Source organism: Muscardinus avellanarius (genome assembly GCF_963383645.1).
Source record: "Muscardinus avellanarius genome assembly, chromosome: 14".
In the NCBI taxonomy this organism is placed as follows: domain Eukaryota; kingdom Metazoa; phylum Chordata; class Mammalia; order Rodentia; family Gliridae; genus Muscardinus; species Muscardinus avellanarius.
Genome location: NC_137800.1, coordinates 12,915,743 through 12,939,574, shown reverse-complemented (window position 1 = coordinate 12,939,574; position 23,832 = coordinate 12,915,743). Strand labels below are relative to the sequence as shown.

Genomic DNA, 23,832 nt, shown 5'->3' with positions numbered 1-23,832 from the left:
TCCTGATTTCTGGCCTGATTCACTAACCATCCCTAGTTCTAATCCCAGAGAACATTTCCTAAAGTTCTCAAGGGTGCTGCTGGGTGCTCGTGACCTGCCCTGTCCCCAGGTAGCCAGGAATGGGCAGCAGCCTCAGCTTTAATTTCACGAAGTAGGTCCCAGCTGGCTTCAGGAGACTCAGGCTCTGTGGCAGCCTCATGTGCTCGGCTCTTTGGGGATCTTGATGGTGACGCTGCCGCTCCTCAGGTACCTGTGGGTTGTTTTTTTCTTTTGTGTGATAGGGGGCTTGAACTCAGGGGAGTTTCAATCTCTAAGCTACATGCCCAGCCAATTTTATTTTTTAATTAATTAATTAATTATTCTTGTCTATAAAACCCAGGGACATTCTACCTCCGAGCTACACTCCCAGCCCTATTTTTAATTCTTTATTTTGAAATAGGGTTTCACCAAGTGGCAGAAGGACTAAGTAGCTGAGGCTGTCTATGAACCGCAGTCCTCCTGTCTCGGCCTCCCAAGTACTGGGATTACAAGGGTGCACCACCACGCCCGGCTCTAGGGATATAATTTACACCTTGAGTCTCATCTTTTGCCTGGATGGCTGCCTGAAGACAGGCTTGTAATTTTATAGAGGATCAAGGCTGGCTGTCTGGGGCCTGAGCGTACTGTGGGAACCGGAGCTGCCTCGTTGGCGCCACCTAGTGTCTGGTGCAGCCCATGACAGAGGCAAATGCTCCCCAAAGGGAAATTAAGCTCCCTGGTAAATACAGGACTTGGGTTCCCCGCACAGTGGGAATATAGAAAGATACAGCTCTTTTTCTCGCTTTCCTGGAGATGACAGACAAGTGACAGCATTTGAGCGGGCATGAACGGAATAATGTGTTGTATCACTGAGTGCTGGGGCTATCTTGAAACACGCAGAGCACTTGGGAGACCCAGGCGGGGGCCATCTGCGTGAAAAGATGGCCAGACCTTGGGCAGTGGAGGGGAGAAGTCCTGAGAGATGGGGTGACTGTGAGCGCAATGCTCAGTGTAGAGCAGCGGTGGCCGGGGACCCTGAGCTAAGGCTGCAGGGGAGCCTCCACCGCCAGGCTGGGTTTGAACTTCACCCCGAAACCCACGGACACTTTGGAAGTGTTAAGTAGTGGAGTGAGTGGTTGGGAAGGGTTGGACAAATGATACAGTTAGATCCCCACCAGGTCCTGACCACTGGGAAGACGGGTGTGTCTGTGAAGGGCTGAGCCACTGGGAAACTGGATGGGTCCAAGCTAAAATCCACCTCTGGCGGTTAGTCTATGATCCAGGCACCTGGCTCTCCTCCCAGGGCTTCTGAGGCTTTTGGTACCAGATCCTCCGCAGCCACACAGCCAGATCGGGCTTGCCAGCTAACTCCTTTGGAAGATAGAATTATAAGGCAAACCAGTCTGTCAGCAGACAGGGTTGGGGGAACTCTCAGATTTTTTTATCCCTGCCCCTGTCCCTGCCCCAAGCCGGCTAGCTAGGTCAACCCCCTCCTTCTGACCCAGACCTCCCATTTGCGCTATTGTACTTAGTACTTCTTTCTGCATTTGAAACAATAAACTTAGAAATGATAGCTGGGAGTGGTGGCGCACGCTTGTCATCCCAGCATTCGGGAGCCTGAGACAGGAGGATCGAGGTTCGCGGACAGCCTCAGTTACTTAGGCCCTCTGCAACTCAGTGAGACCCTGTTTCAAAATAAAGAATAAACAATCGAGCTAGGGGTGGAGCTTATAGGTAGAATGCCCCTGGGTTCCATCCGTGGTACTGCAAAAAACCAAACCAAAACAAAAACCTTAGAAATGATATATTTGAGTTAGAGGTAGCCCAAGAGAGCGCCCAATTCAATCCCCTTCAGAAAGAACATGTAATACAACCTGCTTTGGACAAAGCTGAGAGTGTGATGTTCTCAAAGTTATACAGTTATTTTACCTTTTATTTTTTTTACTTTTTATTTGAAAACAGGGTCTCACTAGGTTGCTGAGTCTCACTACTTGCTGAGGCTGTCCTGGAACCTGCGATCCTCCTGTCTCCGCCTCCCAAGTACTGGGATTACAGACTTGCACCACCCCGCCTGGCTAAAGTTAAACAATTAGATGATAACAGCTAGCCATGTAGAAAGGATGTTTTAAATGTCTGAAGTACCTTTTCGCAGCTTGGAGATAGTTTTGCTACCATCCTTGTTCTATACATGAAGCCACTGTACACAGGAAGGCTAAGTTGCTGGTCTCAGGACTCCTGGCTAGTAAGGAAATGGCCACGGATGGACGCAGTCTGCCTCCAAGGTTCCAGGTGGAGCTTATAGGTAGAATAAGCTCCTCTGTCACCAGAGCCCTTCCAGGCACTGCTCAGCCACTTCTGGCGACAGCATGAGGTCAGCATGCCCCTTCTGCCTTCTCTAGGCTGGCACGAGCTGTCTCTAGGTTGGCTCTGCCCTACCTCCCCTACGGGCCTAAGTGCTGAGCTTGCAGGAAACATGCTCCATGAAGCTGGGGCTTCCCCACGGAGGCCACAGGGCCACGGGCATTGCTGACCAGCCCGAGGGATCTCAGGGTAGCTGCTCACCTGGTCGGGTGGGCAGCCAGGGCTGGCCTGTGCTGCTTCTCCCATTCCTTCCAGCATTGCTCTTGGGGACTTGAAGTCTCCTGGTGGGGCAGGCAGGGAGAAGAGACCAGGAGATGGCAGGTCTTACAGGGCCTCAGAGCACACTTGGCTCGGAGCTGCCACAGTCAGGACAGCAGAGAAAAAGGAAGGGTGACATGTGGCCCCCAGGTCGGGTTGGGTCTGCGGAAAGGCTGTGGCTACTCTGAGCTGGCCGGCATCCGCACTGGGGCCCAGGTGGGTGGGGGTTCTGTGAGCCACAACACAAAGCCTTGTGCTGAGACACTGCATTCCTGCTGGCTGGGCTTCCTGTTTCTAGATGCATTCCTGCCCCACAGTCACCAAGGAGACTGCTTGGAATCCAGCCCCACATTCTCCAAATTCAGAGCGAGATCTGGCACAGGGCCCCTTCTTTTACTTCCCCACCCTTACCTTGGAGCCACCTGGCCCTGGGGTGTGGCCGGGCTGGGTAGCTCTTTGCCCACATAGACTTGCAGAGGGCAGTTCTGCCTGGCTTGCCATCCTCAGTGGAGTGTCCAGGCTGGGTGGAAACGATGTGGCAGGCCCTTGGCTCTCAGGGAAGGTTTTGGGCCTGTCTGACGCCAAGGTGGTGGGTGAGCAGCTCAGGAGCTTGGCTCTACGTTTGGATGCTTGGCTGTGAGCCCCAGTTCCCCAATCAAATAGAGTCCTGAAATGTGATTGTCCGTGGCTCTCTGATGCAGGCTCCATCGGAAAATGTTTGAGACATGTTCCTAGAAGGAGCAAGGCGCAGAGGGTGTGGTCAGAGTGTCTTCTCCCCCCCCTACTTAGTTACTGGGCCCCTTCTGGGCTCTGGCCCCAGCCCCGCCCCCAAGGGCCCAGGTGCAAGTCTGCACGTCCACCAGCTGGCTTATCTGCCTCCAGGGACTCGGGTCCCGCTGAGATTTTTCCAGCCCAGCCTTCCCTCCCAGGAGCGGGGACTTCTTTTGAAGCTACTGGCTCCCCTCTGATCAGCAGGCCGTCCCACCTCCTTTTAGGGTGGGGGCTGGGGATGGAATCCCCTGGCCGGGAGAGGAGCGGGGTGGGAACTGGAACGCATTTACACTTCCCTACTGCCAGCGCCCGCTTCTTCCCTAGACGCTGCAGACTCGCCATGCCGCAGCTTTCGGGCACCCAGGAAGAGGTATGGGCTGGGCAGGGGATTCAGACGCAGCCCGATGCACTGAGGGCCCTGCAGTTGCAGGAAGGATTTCCCGGTGGCCGGAACCTTTCATGGCGACAGGATTCCGGCAGGCCGAGGGACCTGCCCCAAGCCACAGTGCTGGGGGCGCCAGGACGCCGGCCCTGGCCAGCGGTCTTCCCTTCACCAGCACGTGGGGCTGCGTTTCCTTTCCGGCCCTTGTCCAGTCCTTCCCCCGCGCCCCCGGGCGCCCAGGCTGCGGCAGGAAGGCCGCGTCGGAGCGTGGGCCTGGGGGCGGTGCCCCGCGCCCCGAGCGAGCCAGCCGGCGTGCCCGGGCGGGGCGGCTCCGCGAAGGACAGCGGCCCCGGGCGCTTCCCCGGGCCCCGCCGGAGCGATGGGGCGCAGTGGAGGCAGGGGGGTGCGAACCGGCGCGCGCCCCCGGGGGCCAGCGCCCCTCGCGGCGCCGGGGCCGCCGCACACCTGCACGCCCCGCCCCGTCCCGCCCCCCGCGGGGAGGGCCCGGCGGCCGCGCCCAGCCGAGCGGGGACGCGCCGGGATCGCTCGGGGGCTGCGGCGGCCGGGGCTGCGCGTCGGGCGGGAGCGCGCCATGCTGCGCCGGCGGCGCGTCTTCGCGGTGGAGCCGCTCGGCGGCGGGGGTGAGTCGTCCACCCTCGGGCCGCGGGGCCTGCTGCCCCCGCACCCCAGCCCCCCGCAGGCAGTACCCACCCACCCTGCCGCGCTCCCCTCGCTGCCTCGCTTTGGAGGAGCCGACGGATTCGTCCTTGCCCGCCGGAGACCCTCGGGGGTTGGGCGATCAAACAGCCACCGCCCCCATCCCATTTCCTATGGGTCCACTTCCCTGGATCCCGGGTCTGAAGCCCTGCTTCTCACGCCCTGCCGAGGATGTGTGACTCCGCCGCCCCATACCCCAGCCTGCACTTCCAAAAGACCTTCGGTGGCGGCGAGCCCCTTTCCCGTGGCGCGGGGCTGGGGTGGACCTCCTGGCGGACTTCCTGATCCAGAGGAACTGGGCTGGCATCTAGCTCCCGCCTAGGCAGCCTCAGATTCTTCCCCATCCCAACAGGGTACCAGATCACAAGAGGGCGTGGCGCAGAGGTGACAATGGGTGGATGCTAGTTTCTTTCTTTTTTTTTATTTCTTGCATTTAAGTTTTTTCTTTTTAACGCTTCACAAAAATGACACTCCTTGCTTAAAAAGAACAAAAGCCCCAAAGGCCAGAGCTATTGTTACTTTTATAGCCCTCCCCCTTGAGCTCCAGGGGAGACTTCTTCCTGCATCCTGATGTCTCTCAGGTTCTCAGGAGGACCCCAGTCCACACCCTTTGTGCCCTTCCTGCTCCCCAAAGACAGTGCAGTCTACTCTCTCTCCAAGAGCCTGTGGCTCCCCACTTAGGCCATCCTAGTGGGGGGAGCACAAGGCACAGGCCATATAAGGAGGTGATGATGGGCATGACCTGCCGACCAGGCAGCCCAGTGTATGGGTTCCTTGTTGCTGACAACTTTTGTAAAGGGAATCCTATGCAAACATCTCCCAAGCAGAGTTGGAGACCTAGCGCGCTAGCCTGCGGTTGTCCCATGTCCTCCCTTCATGACTGGCTCGGGACGCTCCTCCTCTGGGGAATGCTGCCAGCTTCCAGGAATGCTGGGGGCGTTGAGGGCAGCCTGCCCAGCCTGATACTGACTCTTCTCCCAGATGGGCCTGACGAGGAGCTGGCGCGCGGCTGTGTAGTGCCCGGAGTCACCAGCACCTACCGGCGGATCTCGGACGCAGCCCATGGGTGCTCATCAGGCTCCCCCAAGGAAGAGGGTGAGCTGAAAGGTCTCCGAAGGCAGGTGCCGCTTCTCAAACTGGCCTCGCGGGACTCCGGGGTGGAGATGGTGGTTGGGGACAGCCCCCTGGCCACCATGACAAGACTTTCTCAGGACTCTCTGAACTTTGAGCCTGCGGGGAGCCCTGAACGCCTGGCCCTTGCTACCATGGAGCCTCCTGCCCAGCTAGGCCGGCTGCTGGCCAGCCATAAGCTGGAGCAGGTGCTGGAGCGGTCCCACCGGCTCCCCAGCCTGTCTGGACAGCACCGCTCTCTGCCGTCGCTGAGTATGTCCCAGTGCGGAGTGGCTGTTTTTGGAGCAGGACAGCAGGAGTCCACTGAGGCAGAAACTGAGCTAGAGGCAGGCTCGGAAGAGACAGAGGTGGTAAGTATCAGCCTTGGGCTGGGTGCTGTGGAGACAGCCCGTCCCACAGGACTGGCGGGACCCCTCCAACCCCCCATTTTCCCTGGAGCTCTCTCGGGGTGGGGCATTCTTTGCCCCTAATTGACGGTTGTGTCTCTGCTCCTTGCCCCGCCCCCACCCCCAGCTGTGTCGCCACCCCCGCAGAGGAGGTGGGCAGGTTTGGGTACCATGCCTGGATGGGCACCGGGGAAGCCAGCCGGATATATGTTCTTCCTCGGCCTGTCCAAATCTGCCCCCATTTGCTGGGTGAACCCAGCCTGGTTGAGCTGAGCGGGAGGCTGGCTGAATCTGGAAACCTGCTCTACCTCACTGTGTCCCACAGGTGAGGGGCATGAGGCCTGGAGCTTGGGCCTGCCTTCCCGGGCAGGGTCTTCGCTACCTGGAACACCTGTGCTTAGTCCTGGAGCAGATGGCGAGGCTTCAGCAGCTGTACCTGCAGCTGTGGACCCAGAGACCCCCTGGGGTGAGTGAGCCCCCAGGCAGGGCAGTCAGGACAGACAGTAGGGGCAGGACTCCCGGGACTTGATGCCTCAGCCTTCTAACCAGATCCTGATGGATCATCTCTTCTATTCCAGGATCCCGAAGAGGAGGAGTCAGCCCCGGTTCCTTTACCCCAACCTTTGTGTGCCCCAGGTAATGGGGTACCAGGGCCAGGAGAACTGCTAAGCCAGACAGAAGAGACAGGTGAGGGTCAATCCTGTCTCCTCTGGGTCCTGCCTGCCTCATCCCACCAGCGGATCCCCTGAACCTTAGCTTTGGGATGACTTCCTGTTTCTGCTCTTGGGTAACCTGATTTTCTTTCTGAAGGGGCAGAAGCAGCTTCACTCCTAAAGGTGGGGGTCTTTAGCACCAACCCTCCCAGGCTGCCAGATGCTCTAGTGGAAGCAACTCACAACTTTCCACCCTCCCAGGGACATAAGGTAGAGATGGATGTATGTAAGGCAGGTGGTAGAATGGGTGGGGTGTTGTACCCTGAGGGCCAGAAACTTTGGGAAATGATAGGATTCCTTTTTAGAGCAAGTTACTATTCCTGGCTGTAATGCGACAGCTTCCTTTGGGAACGTCACTGGGGATGTATGTGTGGGGAGGAACTCTGTGGTGACTCCTTCAATCCCCTGCTCAGCAGGATGTCTCCCACTGGGACAAAGTCAAGGTCCTGCTCAATCGGATCCGCTGGAGGAACCCTCGACACCCTGAGCCCCCTGCCCCTCCTGATGGTTCTGGCCCCCCCAGGTGGGTCCTATGCTCAACCCAGGTTGGGGCAGGGGGAGGAGACTGATGAACCAAGATGTTGAGAAGTGGCTGGGGACTGGGGGCTGGATGGGTCAGAGGCAGTCACTTTATCAAAGCCACAGTCAGTGATAGCGCCAGGACCAGGTTATGGGAAACACCTTTACCCCAGCCCAGCAAGCTGAAGTCTAGGTCACCCCCCTGGCTTCATGAGGAGAGCAAGGCTGAGGCTCAGATGAGGAATTCACTGTGGGTGAAGTCCATTATGCTTGGGGATTAAGCTGATTAACTATCCTGGGGGGAAAAGCATCATTTAACATCTCCAGCTTCCCCTCAGGAGCTAAGCAATGCTTTATCAATACTGGGGCCATTCTCTTCTCTTAGCCCAGTCTCCTTTTCTTTTCCACAGGCCTGAGTCCAGGGATCGCTCTGAAAGGCCTCAGTGCCACCCCCACCGGAAGACCTTTATGCCATCATTATTGGTTAAGAAGCAACGAACAAAAAACCTTTCCGTATGCTGAGAGCTCCTGGTGCACCTGGCGACCCTAGGTAGAGGGGATTTGCCACGAAGTCTTCCTCACTTTTCATCCTGTGGCTGCTTCTCTGCACTGCCAGGAAAAACTACTGACGCTTGCCCTCTCCAAGTCGAGGGCTGAGTCTTTCTCTTCTGAGAGGCTGGGTAGAGGAGCCCCGGTTTCCTGAGAGGCCCCAAGGTGCAGCAGCTTCAGGGCTCCTCCTTCTTGCCAGAAATCCCTGGACTTAGACAATGTGAACAAACTATTTATCAGATGTCCATGGAGCACGTTTGGCATGGTGATCTGTGTGCGCCCACCGTGTTGCAGATGTGTTTATGCATAATGAAACATACATCTTTGTGGGAGGGACTGTCAGTATTGTCAACTGGCTGGATTCAACCATCTCTGCTGGAATGATGCATCCAAAGGGCCAGTGTCCTGGGTGAGGTAACTGGGGGAGGATGGAGAAGATCTTCATTCCATAGTGTGCAGTTACTGATCTGGATTCCTCATACCTGAACTGGCAGCCGTGGGGACGGCGAATGGCACTGGCTTGGCTGCCTTTGTATTGAGTGTTACCCCTGGAGCACAGCCCCTCAAGACTGCATGAGGAATGGGGGAGGCTTAGGGGCCATGTGGGGGATAGCAGAATAACCTTCAAGGTCAATTCTCAGATGCTTTGCTCCTTACTAACTTTACACGTTAAAGCTGAAATCGGAACACCCATACTAGCTTTTAGAGCTTGACAGGATCACTTAACTTTTGAGCCACAGCTTCCCACTTGGGATAATGATGCCTGCTCTACCTACCTCACAAGCTTATTATGAGGATAAAGTGAGATTAAACGGTCTCAAAATGTGCTGTTTTAAGTGAATAGGAAAGGAGGGTTATGGGTCCTGGAGGGAGGCTGCACCGGAGGGATGGTGGGGAGGTCAGAGGTTAAGGGGAGACCCGCTTGTTAATGGGAACTAAAATGGCCACTCTCCTGGCAAGACTTTGTGCAAGTCATTCCACTGAGGGCTCTCAAGTTTCATATTTGAGAATTAGGGTATGGATTCCTGACCTGCTCACTCCCCGGAGTCGTTATGGGGGTGCAGTCAATGGAAGGATGGGGATGGGGGTCATTGGCTTAGTCAGAAGAATGCCTCCTAGAAATGGCCACTGACCAGACCCGCTCCTCCTCTCAGGTGGGGCGGGTTCTCTTGCTACTCTGCACTCTTGGGGTCAGCCAGAGTGAGGTGGGTGTGCAAGTGGTAGGCCCTCCCTTGGCTTTGGGTCCGTCTTTGGCCCAGGAACCAATATTCTGAAGCTTCCTTTTCTAACGGGACACTTAAGCGAGGACACCACTGAGGCGCAGCTTCCGACCGCGCCGCGGATCCGGGAAGGCGCACTTCCGCTCCGCAGTGGCGGCGGGATGGCAGGCGGGCGTGGGGGAAGGGAGAGGTCGGTGGAGACGAGGGAGGGACCATATCCGGGAGAGTGGCAGCTTCCGACCAGTGGTCGCGTTTCCGGAGAGACGCTTCCGGTGGCGGCGGCGGCAGCGGCAGCGGTGGTTCCGGGTGTCTTTGTCCCCCCGGTGTCGCGGCCCTGGCCCGCAGGTGGGTTGGCGGGCCCTCGGCCGCCCCGCTGCCCCTTCGCCTCGCCCCGGCCGGGGGCTGCGGCGGCGGAGCTGCACCGGGCGCGGACGGGGCCGAGCCCCCTCCGGACTGCGAGCCCCGTCTCCCTGGCAACGGCCTCGGCCCCGGGGGCGGGCGGGAGGAGGAGAGACCGGCGCCCGCGTCCCCTCCGGGTGGCAGTGTGCGGCCCGGCCGGAGCCCGGCGCTGGTGTCCGCCGAGGCGAGCGGGGGGCCCGGGAGCGGGAGCAGGAAGGCGGCGCTCCGGGCTTCGCGCTGGGCCGCTGGGAGAGCTCCCTTTCCACCAGCCGGTCGCGGGAACAACGGCCAGGCTTCCGGGAGAGGCCCCGCATCACTCGTCCGCACCGGCCTCCTCCATTTTTCCGGGCCCTGCGTGGATCCTTTTGGAGGATGTTTATGAATGAATGCATGTCGCCAGAGCCTTTCCCAGCCCCTCCCCCCGCCAACCTCTTCGGGGGTGGCGTGGCATGGTGTGGGGCGAGCCAAGTGATTGGGAGACGCGGTGTGAGTCCCAGTTTTGTCACTAACTGGTTTCGTGGCCTGGGCAAGACTTCTCATCTCTCTGAGCTCCAGTTTCCTTTGCTGAAAAACAGCACGTCAATGTCACCCACCGCTAGGTTACTGTGAGGGCACACTGAAATGATTTCTTAAGTTCATTTCCTGTTCCACGGTATGTCTTCGCCATTCATTGCACCATTCATTCTCAACACGTACCTCCCACCTTCATTAAGATTCTCCACTTTTTTGGAGATAGAGAAAAATCTTCCATATGAGCTGTTAATTTCTTTCTTTTCTGATCAAAGGTTTTTCCCCAAGACTCTGAAAGAGGACAGCATTCCCAATGTCCCAGTTTAAGCGCCAGCGGATTAACCCGCTTCCAGGGGGACGCAACTTCTCAGGTGATCACTCTTCTCCCTCCCTGGCCTCACCCTGGGAAGTCTGTGCTCTGCAGTTAGTTTCCAAAAATATGGCTCTTGGAATTTCCCTGGTGGAGAGCAACTTGCTGCTGCTGTGTCTTAGGGAACGAGGAGCTGACCACCTCGGTTGCCAGAGAAGCCCTGAGGAGCTTGGAGCCACCTTGCCCTCCAGCCTGGCCATGTCCTCTAGCTACTTCTAGTGCTTATGGTGGTAGGTGCAATTCCTGGAGATTGCTTCTCTGTCCCCATAGGCGCAGCTTCAACATCTCTTCTGGGCCCTCCTCCTGGTTTGCTTACTCCTCCTGTGGCCACAGACCTGTCCCAAAGTGCCAGGCACCTTCAGGTAGGTTGAGCATCCTTTCACCTGTGTTTCAGCCCTTGGAACTACGCAGCGTGCATGGATGCCTGCTGTTCTTTCATTTCTTGTATTTCATTTCTAATGGCTAGCATTCCTAACTCTTGTCTTGGTTATAAACCAGTAGGAGGGTGACTAGACACCCCTCAGACTGGGGAGTCTTTCTGGTTCCAGTGAAATCTTTAGGGTACCTCTTGGGATAAAGAAGAACTAGAAATCCTAGAAGAATCTTGTGATCCAGGCATCAGCTGGTTTCCTCTCCCTGTAGATAGGTCATCTTGGCTGTGTGCTTTCTTCTATGTAACTTTCCTTGTAATGCTCTGAGCTAGGGTAGGGATAGAGGTGAGACCCTAGTGGCAGAGTGTAGTTTGGTGTAGGTTGCTCCGTTACTTTTAACTTGTCCTCTTTCAGGGTGGGGAGAAGCAGCGGGTCTTCACTGGCATTGTTACCAGCTTGCATGACTACTTTGGGGTGGTGGATGAAGAGGTCTTTTTTCAGCTAAGGTAGGTTTGAGGCTAGTTCTCTGCTGGAAATGGTTTTTTTTTTTTGGATTCAGATAAATCAGCATGCAGATGGGGCCCTTCTCTAAAATCATTGCTTTGCTATTTTTAAACAAGGTGTGAGGTCTTGATGGGAGGGGCCATATGGGGCAGTTAGGGTGGCTCTGCCAGAGTCTCTCCTGAGGGTCCCTTGGCTTGTGTGTTGGCAGTGTGGTGAAAGGTCGGTTGCCCCAGCTTGGTGAGAAGGTGCTGGTAAAGGCTGCATATAACCCAGGCCAGGCAGTGCCCTGGAATGCTGTCAAGGTGCAAACGCTCTCCAACCAGGTATTCATCTCTCCAAAGCATGTACATTGGAAAGGGTGATGGGGGAGAGGAAGCGGGGAGAGGGAGGAAGGGATAGGAGGTAGACAGACAGGGGGGAAGGGATGGGAGAGAGGAGCCCCTGTGCCCTGATTGGGCAGAAACCTTACTTTTGTCGAGGGGTTGGGACTGGATCTTTCCAAGGTAGCGAATGCATCAATTGTGGGATCCTCTGAATGTCCTGGCAACTATCCTGCAGCCCCTACTGAAGTCCCCAGCACCTCCCCTCCTGCATGTGGCAGCCCTGGGCCAGAAGCAAGGGATCTTGGGAGCTCAGCCGCAGTTAATCTTCCAGCCTCACCGGATTCCCCCGCTCTTTCCTCAGAAGCGTGAGTACCAGTGGCACAGATGGGGTGTAGCTGTTTGGGGTTCTCTGGATGAATGGATTGTAACTAGCTGCTGCTCAGAATCAAAAGGGTACTTCTGTGCACTAGATGAAAGGGAGGGGAAAGCTGGGCAGGTTTTTAGGGTTTCTGAGTCCCTGGCCATTTTCTCTCTGCAGCTCTAAGTCTCTTCCAAACATCCCACACGCTTCACTTGAGCCACCTGAACAGATTTCCTGCCCGGGGCCCTCATGGACGGTTGGATCAGGGCCGAAGGTAAGAGGATGATCAGGCAGGACAGATGTTTTATTTCGTTATCCTTTAGGAACAGTGCCCCCTGACCTTTTTGCCCACCTGTTGATATTAATGTTGTCTTTCTGCAGCTCTGTCCTAGTACCTCTTAGAGGCAGACATATTGAGATGTAGCTACAAATATTGGCACTTTATATATTGCTCATTAGTGCAGGGGTCTGATATAGGTCATCTTTCACAATGTCACACTGAAATACTTTTCCTTTTGGTACTGGGGATCAAATCCAGGTGCAGTCTACCTTTGACCTACATTCTCCAGCCTTTTTATTATTATTTTTGAGACAAGGTCTCACTGAGTTGCCTGGGTTGGCCTGGAACTTAAGATCATTCTGCCTCAACCTCCTGAGTAACGGGATGACAGGTGGGCCACCTCATGCAGCTTGAAGTACTTTTTAAATATAATATTTCATTTTTATTTCTAGTCCTTAAGATTGAAATACCCCAAACTGTAACAAGTAATATGTTAAAAAAAAAAAGACCAACATCACAGTATATATTTTAATTCCTAGTTTAAAATAGCTTCTTGGGCTGGGGGTGTAGCCCAGTGATAGAGCGTTTGCCTAACACGTGGAAGACCCTGGATTCCATCCCCAGCACCACAAAACACATCGACTATTTACATAAGTAGTGTTCAGTGTGTATTTTGCGCTCTGCCTAGAGATCCAGGCCTTGCTTTGTGGACAGCTTTTGTGGTCACATGTTGGTCATGGTTGATTTGGCCCTTGGAGCATACTAATGACCCAGTGTCACTGTGAGCATCCCTGTCAGGGCATACTGCTGTCTCCTCTAGTTCACGTGCCCCTTATCCTGCTTTACTCTCCCTGAGAGTACTGGGAAATTTTAATATATGAAAAGCAAATGAAGATGATGAATCCTCTTATACCCATTATCTTGTTTGTTTGTTTGTTTCTTTCTTTCTTTCTTTTGTTGGGACTAAGGATTGAACCCAGGGGTTCTACCTTTGAGCTACACCCTCAGCTCTATTTATTCTTTATTTTGAAATAGGGTCTCACTAGGTTGCAGAGGGCCTCACTAAGTAGCTGAGGCTGGCCGTGAACCTGCGGTCCTCCTGTCTCAGGTCCCCAAGTACTGGGATGGCAAGCGTGCGCCACCACGCCAGGCTCATTATCTAGGTTCAGCTCTCATCATCTACCCTTTTTCATTTCTTCCTCCATCTACTCATTGATCCCTGCTTGAATTCTTTTAAGGTAAAAAAAATTTAAGGTGAACTTTATATAGGTTGAAATGTACAAATCTTAGCTGGACAATTTTGTTAAGTAGAAAATTTCATGTAACCCTACCTCTACATAAGATCACTCCAGAAAGTTCCCTCATGTTGTAGTTCTCTTTTTAGGAATATCTTTTTGCTGTACTGGGGATTGAATTTAGGGCTTCACACTTGTTAGGCCACTGCTCTACCACTGAGCTATACCCCTAGCTGTGGTTCTTTGAAATGAGAACTGTATGGGAAAGGACACACCTTTTCCTAGATACCAGCAGACTAATACATGGTAACTGCTGACCAAATGGCCTACTGTGAACACCTTGAGCATGGCGTAGCTTGGGGAAAAACTGAGTCAAAGTGATGGAGCCAGTCCCCGTGTAGAAGCCAGTGCTTGTTCCTGTGAGATGGGCTGCTTCGTCTAGGATTGTTTCCCCACTGTCTCCATTGTTCAAACCCTTTGCTCCACTCTCAAGTCACTGCGAGACACACATACGTCTCATGTATCTTCCTGGTCTTGTTTCCAAGGACCTTGCATCTTGCTTTTCTGTGAGCTTCATTATAGGATCAAGTGCACTGCAGAAAGCAACATGCTTTCAGGGATGACGCAGCCTACGCGGAAGTCGGTGATGCTGTGGACCCGTTGCTTTGGTTCAGATTCCGGCTTTCCATCTAGGCAGTTGTGTGGGGGCTCTGGACGGCCACCCGCTGTGCTGTTACTTTGTGCTTCAGTGTCACCTCCTGGAGAAAGGAGCTGTCACTGCTGGGAGGGAAGTACCACCACCAGAGGGGAGAATGTGCAAAGTTGGAAGAAGAGTAGTGGAACTCTGGCACTCTGGGCAGGAACAGTATCAGTTTGTAAAGGACTCGGCCACATTAGCATTTTGCATGGAAGCCGAGCTTTATGTCGAATCCCAGGCTGTGGGACACAGGGAACGGTGACTCCATTGGACTGCGCCTGCTGCGTTGCCAAAGTCTTTAGACAGGCTGGACTGCTGCTGCCATAGGACAGCACTTCACTAGCTCTTCTCTATGACTTGTTCCCGGCCATTCACAAAGAGGGGGGAGGAAACTGGATGCTGAGTGCACAGGATCCAGGGATGTAGTTTAGATGGAGGTTGACAATATTCTCAAGAGCTCACTTCAGTCCTGGTGAGCTGAAGAGAGTTGTCAGGATGAATTTGGAATGTAAGTAAGAGAAGTAAGAGAAGCCAGGCCTTTCAGGAGATGGAGATGCTCTTACACTATGGAGTGACCCAGGCTAGTACAAGGGAACAAAATCCTTGTTAAATACGACAGGCTTAGGTTCTTAGGAACCTGACCCAAGCAAGTAAAAAGAAAAGAGCAAAAACCTTGTAGCTTGTTGACTGGGATACCTAGGCACGGAGGGTTGCCCGTTAGCTTCCTTTCACTCATGTGACATAGCAGATTTTTCCTTTATCAATCTGGCATTTTATGATGAGTGATCTAAAGGTTTTCCCCTCTCTATTTTGATTGTACCCCTGTATAATAAGTGAATATGAAAATGAATAAATACCATACATAATAAGCAATTCTGTAATAAGTTGCTATAACATGTACAAAGTAGTTCATGCTATTAAATTAACATAAAGGCATTAATTCTAGCTTATTTAATAACCTGTTATTAACAGGTAGGTATTAAAAAACTTTAGACAATATAATTTCTGTGTGTGTGTGTGTGTGTGTGTGTGTGTGTGTGTTACTAGTAATCGAGCCTAGAGGCATTTCACTTCTGAGCTACAGCCCCAGTTTTTAAAATTTTTTTGTTTGAGACAGGGTCTTGCTGAGTTGTTGAGGCTTTCCTTGAATCTTTGATCTTCCTGCGTCAGCCTCCCAAGTACTGGGATTACAGGCAGAAAAAATTTTTGCAAAGGAAAATCACTCACTTTTTTTGTGTGGTCATTTCTAGTTTCTTTCTATTTATCTGTCATCTATCTATATATGCATACTTTTTATATTTTACATTATTTTTGTATATTCTTAAACATTTTTCCATAATGCATAGCATAATCCTCATTGTTTTAGTGGCTGAATGATTGTTCACTTACTATAAAAATTCAGGGGTTGCTGGATATGTCTGGTTTTCTTACTGTCGGTTTATGCTGTTTGATATTTTCCCACTATATATAATCAGTTTTCTGTTCTCAATTTCCTTGGGAAATTTCTTTCTTAACTGACTTGTAAGAGTAGAATTATTAGAGATTCTTAACTGACTTGTAAGAGTAGAATTATTAGAAGGTTTTGAGTACTTTTTATAACTTTAATGCGTCTGACTAGGGTTTGTTAGAAAATATTGCCTCTTTTAATAAGATTTACTTCATGGTAACATCTGTGTCTGTAGTTAAAACAATATCCATTACATTTTTTTTTCTCATTTCAAAAAAATTACATTACCTCTAACTTACAAAAGTAAGAAAAATATAAAAAAGTTATTCACAAGGCATCTGGCATTGATATTTAATTTCCTTTCAGTATTTTAAAGCTTTTTTGATAGTTGAGGCCTATTGCATATGTACTCTGCTTTTTGCTTAATGTCTGAATGTTCTTCTGTTATTAAGAGTTTGAATATCCATTTTAATATCTTTGACACATTCTGTCATATGGCTGTTTAGCATGGTTTCTCTATCCAGTTTCTGTAAGTTGAGGATAACTGTTTCCAGTTGTTTTTTTAGAGCAGTATGTATTGAGTAATATGTAAAATGTGGGTTCTTACTTCTGGTCATGTATCACCTCCAGTGATGACTATGACTCCAAGAAACGCAAACAGCGGGCTGGCGGAGAGCCCTGGGGTGCTAAGAAACCACGGCATGACCTGCCTCCTTACCGGGTCCACCTCACTCCCTATACCGTGGACAGGTGAGTGGCAAGGCCGCAGGGGCTGACACTTGTCACAGGTAGCACTTTCTGGAGTAAATGAGACGTGGTCTCTGCAAACTCACGTCTAAATGTTTTTACAGCCTTTTTAAAAATAAAACAACCAGGTCCAGGCGTGGTGGTGCACCTTTGTAATCCCGGCATTCGGGAAGCAGAGACGAGAGGATCACGGTTCGCGGACAGTCTCAGCTACTTAGCGAGGCCCTTCGCAACTCAGTGAGACCCTGTTTTAAAAAATTAAAAAAGGACTAAAAAATAGGGCTGGGGGGTGTAGCTTGGAGGGACAATGCCCCTGGGTTCCATTCCCAGTACTGCAAACAAAACAAAATAACAACCAACCAGCTGAGTGTGGTGGCACATGCCTATAATCTCAGTACTAGGAGGCTTAGACAAAAGGATCACAGGTTCAAGACCAGTCTTAGCAACTTAGCGAGACTTTCAGCAACCTAGTTAGACCTTGTTTCAAAAACAAAAATAAAAAGGAAGGGGGGATACTGTTTGGTACTCTGCCTATATACTTAGTATGTCTTAGAACTTACTTCATATTAACATTAGCTCATTCTCATTTTTAGCAACTACACAGTATTCTGTTAAACGAATGAGTCAGTTTCTTTAACCAGTTCTCCATTTTCAGTCTAGTTATCCTAAATATTTTAGTAAATATCCTATATGTATAAGTGCACAGGTGTACAAGCGTCTCACTAAGATGAGTTCCTCAGAGTGCAGTAGCTGGCTCAGAGTTTGATTTTAAACTGTGATAGCGATGGCCACTCCTCTTAGTCTGTATCCACTTACACTCTCACCAGCAGAGCACTCAGAACTTGTTTTCCCATGTCTTGGCCACACTATGTTATCAAATATTTCACCTTTATAATTTAGCTGGAAAAAAGTGATATTCTGATTTGTATTTCTTTAATTTTAAGTGAGACTGAGCATACTTTCACATCTTTTTCTAAGTATTTGTTGATTTCACTTTTTCCAATATTCTCTTAGGTGTTTGAACTTTTTGTTACTGATTTGTGAGTTCCTTTTCTATTAAGACCGTGGCCACTTCTCAGTCATGTATTGCGAATGTTTTTTTCCTTTTTCGTTATGACTTTCTTTTGCCATAGGAAGATTGTAAACCCAGTAGTTTTTATCAGATCCATCTTTATCTGTTGAGAAGTTGCCTTCCTTAAAAAGTCGTTATTTCCCAAACTGAAAAATAAGTTGCCAATTTTATTTTTAAATCTTTTACAATTTCATTTGTTAATTTTTTAGTTTTTGCTTAGTCTGGATTCCATTGCTATCTTCCTCCAGCCCTATCTGTGACTTCCTAGAACTCCAGCGTCGTTACCGCAGCCTCCTGGTCCCCTCAGATTTTCTGTCTGTGCAACTGAGCTGGCTGTCAGCCTTCCCTCTGAGCCAGCCCTTTTCCCTCCACCATCCAAGCCGGATCCAGGTGTCTTCAGAGAAGGAGGCAGCTCCAGACACTGGTGCTGAGCCCAGCTCTGTGGACAGTGACCCTGCTTACAGCTCCAAGGTCAGTGGTTGGGTTCCTGTGGCTTTGCTACCTTTCTGGAGGTAGAGGGTGGCCTGAGTGTATCTTGGGCCCGCTTTGCATAGGTACTGCTGCTTTCCTCCCCGGGCTTGGAGGAACTGTATCGTTGCTGCATGCTCTTTGTGGACGACATGGCTGAGCCAAGGGAGACACCAGAACATCCTCTGAAGCAGATAAAGGTAGGTGTGGTGCCAGAGGCAAGGTGCAGTCACCGGGAATGTCTAGTGCTGCGAGTTTTCAGCAGCTCTGCTCTTGCTATTTCAGAGCAGAAACATCCCTTGTTTTACACGGGAGGGAGGAGGGAGGAAACAGCTCAGAGATGTTCCCACTTGTCAGGAGTTAGGTGTCTGGTTGGTGTTAATGGGTGGAGGGCCTGTAGGGGTGGTCTTCACCACTTCCTGCAGCCTTAGTTCTTGACTGATGTTAGTTCTGTCACTGCCATGGGGGATGCAGATAATGTAGGTTTTTTTCCTCCCCAATCTCTCTGCAGTTTTTGCTGGGCCGGAAAGAAGAAGAGGCAGTACTGGTTGGGGGTGAGTGGTCTCCTTCCCTGGATGGCCTCGACCCCCAGGCCGACCCGCAGGTGCTGGTGCGCACGGCCATCCGCTGTGCGCAAGCCCAGACTGGCATTGACTTGAGCACCTGCACCAAGTGGTGAGTGGCCTTCCCCGAGTGTGGCCAGCTCACTGCGGGGAGTCTGTTTTGAAGGCCTGGCCTCTATCCCCCCGGCCTGCTTCTGTTCCCAGTCATAGCTCAGGCCTCCCGCATTCCCCAGCTGCTCATAGATGGACACTTGGGCCCTGAGCATGCCTGGGGTTATGGGGGGGCTAAAGGCCAACTGACCCCCAAGTCGTGCTCAGTACTTTGTTTTCTTAGCACCTGTAGAGGAGCTGTCTGCTTACTGCATCTCCCTCTTCCTGTGTCTTGAGAACTGGTCTCTTATGTTTACACTTTCACAGCTTGGCACGAGTGCCTGCTCATTCAGTGCCGAATGGAAACGGAGGCACTTGTCCTGAGCATGCGTGGTATTTGTGTGAAGACATCAGGGCTTAGGACTTCCTTTTCCCTCTGCTCTGAGCAGGTGGCGCTTCGCCGAGTTTCAGTACCTGCAGCCGGGACCGCCCCGGCGGCTGCACACTGTGGTGGTGTACCTGCCAGACGTTTGGACCATCATGCCCACTTTGGAAGAGTGGGAGGCCCTATGCCAACAAAAAGCCACAGAGGCAGCTCCCCCCACCCAGGAGGCAGCAAGGGTAAGGCTGAGCCTTCGTCAGACACAGGGAAGCAGATGCCCTGACCTTGGGATTCGGAGGGTTAGATCTCAGCTCTCGTTACAGGAAGCAGAGCCTACTGAGCAGGGCACTGACGGCTCGGAGCAAGCAACAGACACTTCCAAACAGAATGCCGAAGCCCCGGAGGCCACCACGCAGCAAGAAGCGGACACTGATCTCCCGGAGGCCCCTCCACCTCCTCTAGAGCCTGCTGTCATGGCTCGCCCTGGCTGTGTCAACCTGTCCCTCCATGGGATTGTGGAGGATCGGAGGCCAAAAGAAAGGATCTCTTTTGAGGCAGGTGGAGGAGTCTCGGGTGGTGGGTGCAGGGTGGGAATGGCAGAGTGCGGCCTGTTCCTTTTCCCTGATGCTCATGGGCCTGCCTCCTCCTCCACAGGTGATGGTGTTGGCCGAACTGTTCCTAGAGATGCTGCAGAGGGATTTTGGCTATAGGATTTATAAAATGCTACTGAGCCTTCCTGAAAAGGTCGTTTCACCCCCTGAGCCTGAGAAGGAGGAGGCAGCCAAGGAGGAAGTGGTGAAAGAGGAGGAAGCGGTTAAAGAAGTGGCCAAGGAGTCCAAGGATGAGGTACAGAATGAGGGCACAGCTGCTGAATCAGACGCCCCGCTGGTGAGTACCTTGGGGGCCCGGCCAACCTGCGCACGCTGCACTGACCCTCATGACCCGAGCCCCCCTCGCTGTGCTAGGCGCCGTCCTGCGCACATGCACGTTCTGCCTCACTCATGTTCCTCACACTGCCTACCTCTTGGAAGCTCAGGATGGATGAAGGCCCAGGGAGATTAGTCCTCACATGGCCACGCAGCTAGAAGCAGCACACCTAGGGCAAGGGAGGTGGCCAGGACAGGGGAGGGGAGCATGGCAGACAAGTTCATGGCAGCATGGAAATCTCCATTAAGAACGCCTGGGGGAAGCTGGGCGTGGTGCCGCACGCTTGTAATCCCAGCATTTGGGAGGCTGAGACTGGAGGATCGCGGTTTGTGGACAGCCTCAGCTACTTAGTGAGGCCCTTCGCAACTCAGTGAGACCCTGTTTGAAAATAAAGAATAAAAAATTGGGCAGGGGGTGTAGCTTGGGGGTCAAATGCCTCTGGGTTCCAGCTCCAGACCCGAGAAAAAGAAAAAAAAAAAAGAATGCCTGGGGGAGCTGGACGTGGTGGCACACACTTGTAATCCCAGTTATTGGGAGGCTGAGACAGGAGGATTGTAGATTAGTGCCAGCCTCAGCTACTTAGTGAGACCCTGTTTTAAAATAAAGAATAAAAAATAGGACTGGGGGTGTAGCTCAGAGTTAGAATGCCCCTGGGTTCCATCCCCAGTATCCCTAGTAAAGAAAGAAAGAAAAAAAAAAGCCTGGGAGCAGAGGTCATTTGACTGCTTGATGGTTAACTAAAGACATTTTTAAGCATGTCTGAAATGTGGGTCTACTTCTCACCTGAATACTATCAAGTATACATCATTTCTCCTGGTACTGAGATTGACTCCTGAGGAGGACCCCAGGAGTCTGGAAGTACCCCTGATATGCTGAATCTCATGTAATTAAATCCTCACGAAGCCCTTAACACGGTGCCTGGCACACAGTTGATACTCAAATGTTAGCTGCTATTATTGTTTGTGTTAGAGGAATTGTATTCCTTCTCATCACCGTGGTCTGCTTCCCTAGAAGGAGGATGGCCTTGTGCCCAAACCGCTGTCTTCAGGAGGAGAGGAGGAAGAAAAGTCTCGGGGTGAGGCCTCTGAGGACCTGTGTGAGATGGGCCTGGACCCGGACCTGCTGCTTCTGCGGGATGACGGGGAGGAGGAGTTTGGTATGTGCAGCGGTGAAGGAGATGCAGCTCCAGGCCCCCTCTGGGCTGGTTGTCCTGTGGCAAGCAGGTCACCACGGGCTCCCTGTAACTCAGGGTTTCTGTAGCAGGGGCAAAGCTGGAGGACTCCGAGGTCCGGTCTGTTGCCTCAAACCAGTCAGAGATGGAATTCTCCTCACTTCAGGACATGGTGAGACCTCTTCTCTCTGGGCCTCGGTGTTGGGAAGCTCAGAAGGCTTCTGATGCCCTCCTGGGACAGGGATTCACTCTTCCTGTAGGGGAGGGTCAGGTCCCCTCGGGAAGGTGCCCCACAGAGGGCTGCAGCCTTAGCCCAGTGTTGCCAGCTGCCAGGCCTGTTAGGTGCTCGCTTTAAGGGGCTATGTTCTGGCCCACTTAGCCACAAACCTGCTTGTAGAGCTGTTCACCTGTTTCCTTTGCAGCCCAAGGAACTGGACCCCTCCGCTGTGCTCCCCTTGGACTGTCTGCTGGCTTTTGTGTTCTTTGATGCCAACTGGTGTGGCTACTTGCACCGGCGAGACTTGGAGAGGGTCCTCCTTACCCTGGGGATCCGGCTCAGTGCAGAGCAGGTAGCCTTTCTCCTGACCCCAGCTGTCCTCTCTCGAGGGCTTCTCGACGCGTACAGGCCTGCAGGGAGTTCCTCGGGCTTGCCCCTCGGTGGGGCAGGTTTGCACCTCCTGACCAGCGTGTGTCTGGTGTATGTTCTGTAGGCCAAGCAGCTGGTCAGCAGGGTGGTGACGCAGAACATTTGCCAGTACCGGAGCCTGCAGTACAGCCGCTCAGAGGTGGACGGCGGGCTTCCCGAGGAGGTGCTCTTTGGTATGTCCTGTGCTCTGGCTGTGGGGGCCAGGGCCGGGCAGGCTGCCTCCTCCTGAGGCTTCCAAGACCTGTCTTCCTGGCCTTGTCTAGGAAACCTGGACCTGCTGTCTCCTCCTGGGAAGAGTGTGAAGCCAGGTGCTGCTCCCACAGAACACAAAGGCCTGGTGCCCCACAACGGCAGCCTGATCAACGTGGGGAGCCTGCTGCAGCGCGCAGAGCAGCAGGACAGCGGCCGGCTCTACCTGGAGAACAAGATCCACACGCTGGAGCTGAAGCTGGGTGAGTGGTGGAGGCTGCGGGGCCTCCTGGGGAGCCGAGCAGCACAGAGCAGCCGACTTACGTCTCCACCCTGCAGAGGAGAGCCACAGCCGCTTCTCGGCCACTGAGCTGACAAATAAGACGCTGGCGTCAGAGATGCAGGAGCTGCGGGCTCGGCTGGCGGAGGCAGAGGAGTCAGCACGGGCAGCCGAGCGACAGAAGAGCCAGCTCCAGCGGCTGCTGCAGGATCTCCGCAGGCGCCTGACCCCGCTGCAGCTCGAGATGCAGCGGATGGTGGAAAAGGTGAGTGCGGCCGGGTCCTCTTGGTGAGGCCGTGTCCCGTAGAACCTGCCCTGGAAGGCCAGAGGTCGGAGCCAGTCCTCTCCTTCCTGCTCACGTCCCCTCACCTTTGTACTCCATCGGCTAGTTTCTTAGGGAACCGAGCGTCAGCCGTGCGCCCAGAGGCCCAGGCAGGAAGTGGCCAGCCGTCCTCAGATGGCAGGGATCCAGTTCTTGTTCTGTCTGCTCACACAGGCTGACAGCTGGGTAGAGAAGGAAGAGCCAGCGCCCAGCAACTGAGGGCCTTGCCCAAGGGGCGGCCGTCCTGAGGTCCGCCCCGGAGCCTGACGACTTTGGAGCCCTTCTGGTACCAGGAAGCAGCTGGAGCAGGGCCTGGGAGCTGCCGGCGGGGGAGGCTGAGCCCCACGCTCAGCCTCCGCAGGGGATGTCAAGCCATTAAAGGTGGGGTCTGTGCTATGTGAATGGATGTGTGAGGAACCCCAATTCCAGCTACAACTAAATATAACATCTCTTGCATCCCTAGACTGTCAATTTTGCCCTCAACCTTGGAATTTCTCCCGGGGCCCTTGTAGTCTCGTGCTGTCTCCTGTACTCTTCCAGATTAGAGAGTAAGACAGGGGAGGAAAAGGTTAACTCAAGCCTGTGACAGAGTCTGATGCTAATAAACTGAAGGGACAGATGAGGAGTCTGGCGGGGGCTAAGAAGCCCCTTCCTCTGGGTGGCACAAATCCTGTAGGTCCCGGGCACTGATACCTGGGGGCTCTGGTGGCCGTGGTGGAAATGGAGCCTATGCCAGAAAGCTCTCAGCGCTGGGCCGAGGCTGCCAAGAGAACACTGTTCCAGCCACCCCAGACTTGCCAGAAGAAACCAGCACCTCCTTCCCCGGCTCCTGTGTTCAGAATGTGGTATTGGCTCTGGCCCAGCCTTTCCCCGTTACCCATAATTCTCGCCTCTTTCCATAATCCGTGGTTTCAGTTTGACTTTGTATATAAAGTTGTTTTGTTTTATTTTGGCTTTTTGTTTTTTAAATAAACCAAAGTCAAAAACAAACCAAGTGTATCCTTGTAGTCCTGACTCTGCGCCTCTTCCGGGCTGCATAGTGCCCTCCTGGCCCCAGCCCAGAGTCTGCTGGCCCCGACGGTTCTCCCCGAAGGTGAGCAGGCAGGGCAGCGTGGGCCTTTGCACCCTGGGTCGCTGCCTGCTGGAACGGAATGAAGGCCCTCTGCTGAGCTGGCAGGACCTGGGGGAAGCTGCGGGGGTTCTTTGAGTTACAGCACAATATTAGGTCGATATTTTATTGGAAAAAATATTACTTGAAAAAATAAAACTCCAATATCCAGGTGAGACATAACCCACTGGTCTTGCTTTGAAGCCTGTGGACTGATGTGTGACATTCTGAGTGGTTGGACAGGTACACCGAGGCTTACCTAGGGAACACAAAAGACCTAGGGCTTGTTCAGCCTTTACCAAGCTGGAACGAGGGGCTGCTGAGGCTCAAGGACCACAGCCTTCC

At 53.0% G+C, this 23,832-nt stretch overlaps 2 protein-coding genes across 3 annotated transcripts; both read left to right on the top strand.

Annotated features, from left to right (window-relative positions):
• Positions 1-4,382: 4,382 nt before the first annotated feature.
• Positions 4,383-7,778, top strand: LOC308272804 (uncharacterized protein C8orf58; the record flags this gene model as incomplete). The annotated part of the gene is made up of 7 exons (XM_080709802.1): positions 4,383-4,431; positions 5,489-5,988; positions 6,350-6,490; positions 6,603-6,711; positions 6,835-6,947; positions 7,151-7,260; positions 7,667-7,778. The coding sequence occupies 7 exons, from the start codon at positions 4,383-4,385 to the stop codon at positions 7,776-7,778; spliced, it is 1,134 nt and encodes a 377-aa protein (XP_080565928.1).
• A 2,469-nt stretch (positions 7,779-10,247) lies between these two features.
• Positions 10,248-22,598, top strand: CCAR2 (cell cycle and apoptosis regulator 2; the record flags this gene model as incomplete). Of its 2 annotated transcripts, none has more annotated exons than XM_080709685.1 (20): positions 10,248-10,305; positions 10,575-10,666; positions 11,090-11,181; positions 11,388-11,502; positions 11,738-11,867; positions 12,041-12,137; positions 16,153-16,272; positions 17,590-17,812; positions 17,896-18,009; positions 18,321-18,484; positions 18,912-19,083; positions 19,168-19,398; positions 19,499-19,732; positions 20,783-20,927; positions 21,035-21,114; positions 21,365-21,511; positions 21,653-21,761; positions 21,852-22,040; positions 22,117-22,322; positions 22,554-22,598. In XM_080709685.1, the coding sequence occupies 20 exons, from the start codon at positions 10,248-10,250 to the stop codon at positions 22,596-22,598; spliced, it is 2,763 nt and encodes a 920-aa protein (XP_080565811.1). The 2 variants fall into 2 exon arrangements, with proteins under 2 accessions (XP_080565811.1, XP_080565810.1); XM_080709684.1 differs by having other exon boundaries at positions 21,032-21,114.
• Between the last annotated feature and the right edge of the window lie 1,234 nt (positions 22,599-23,832).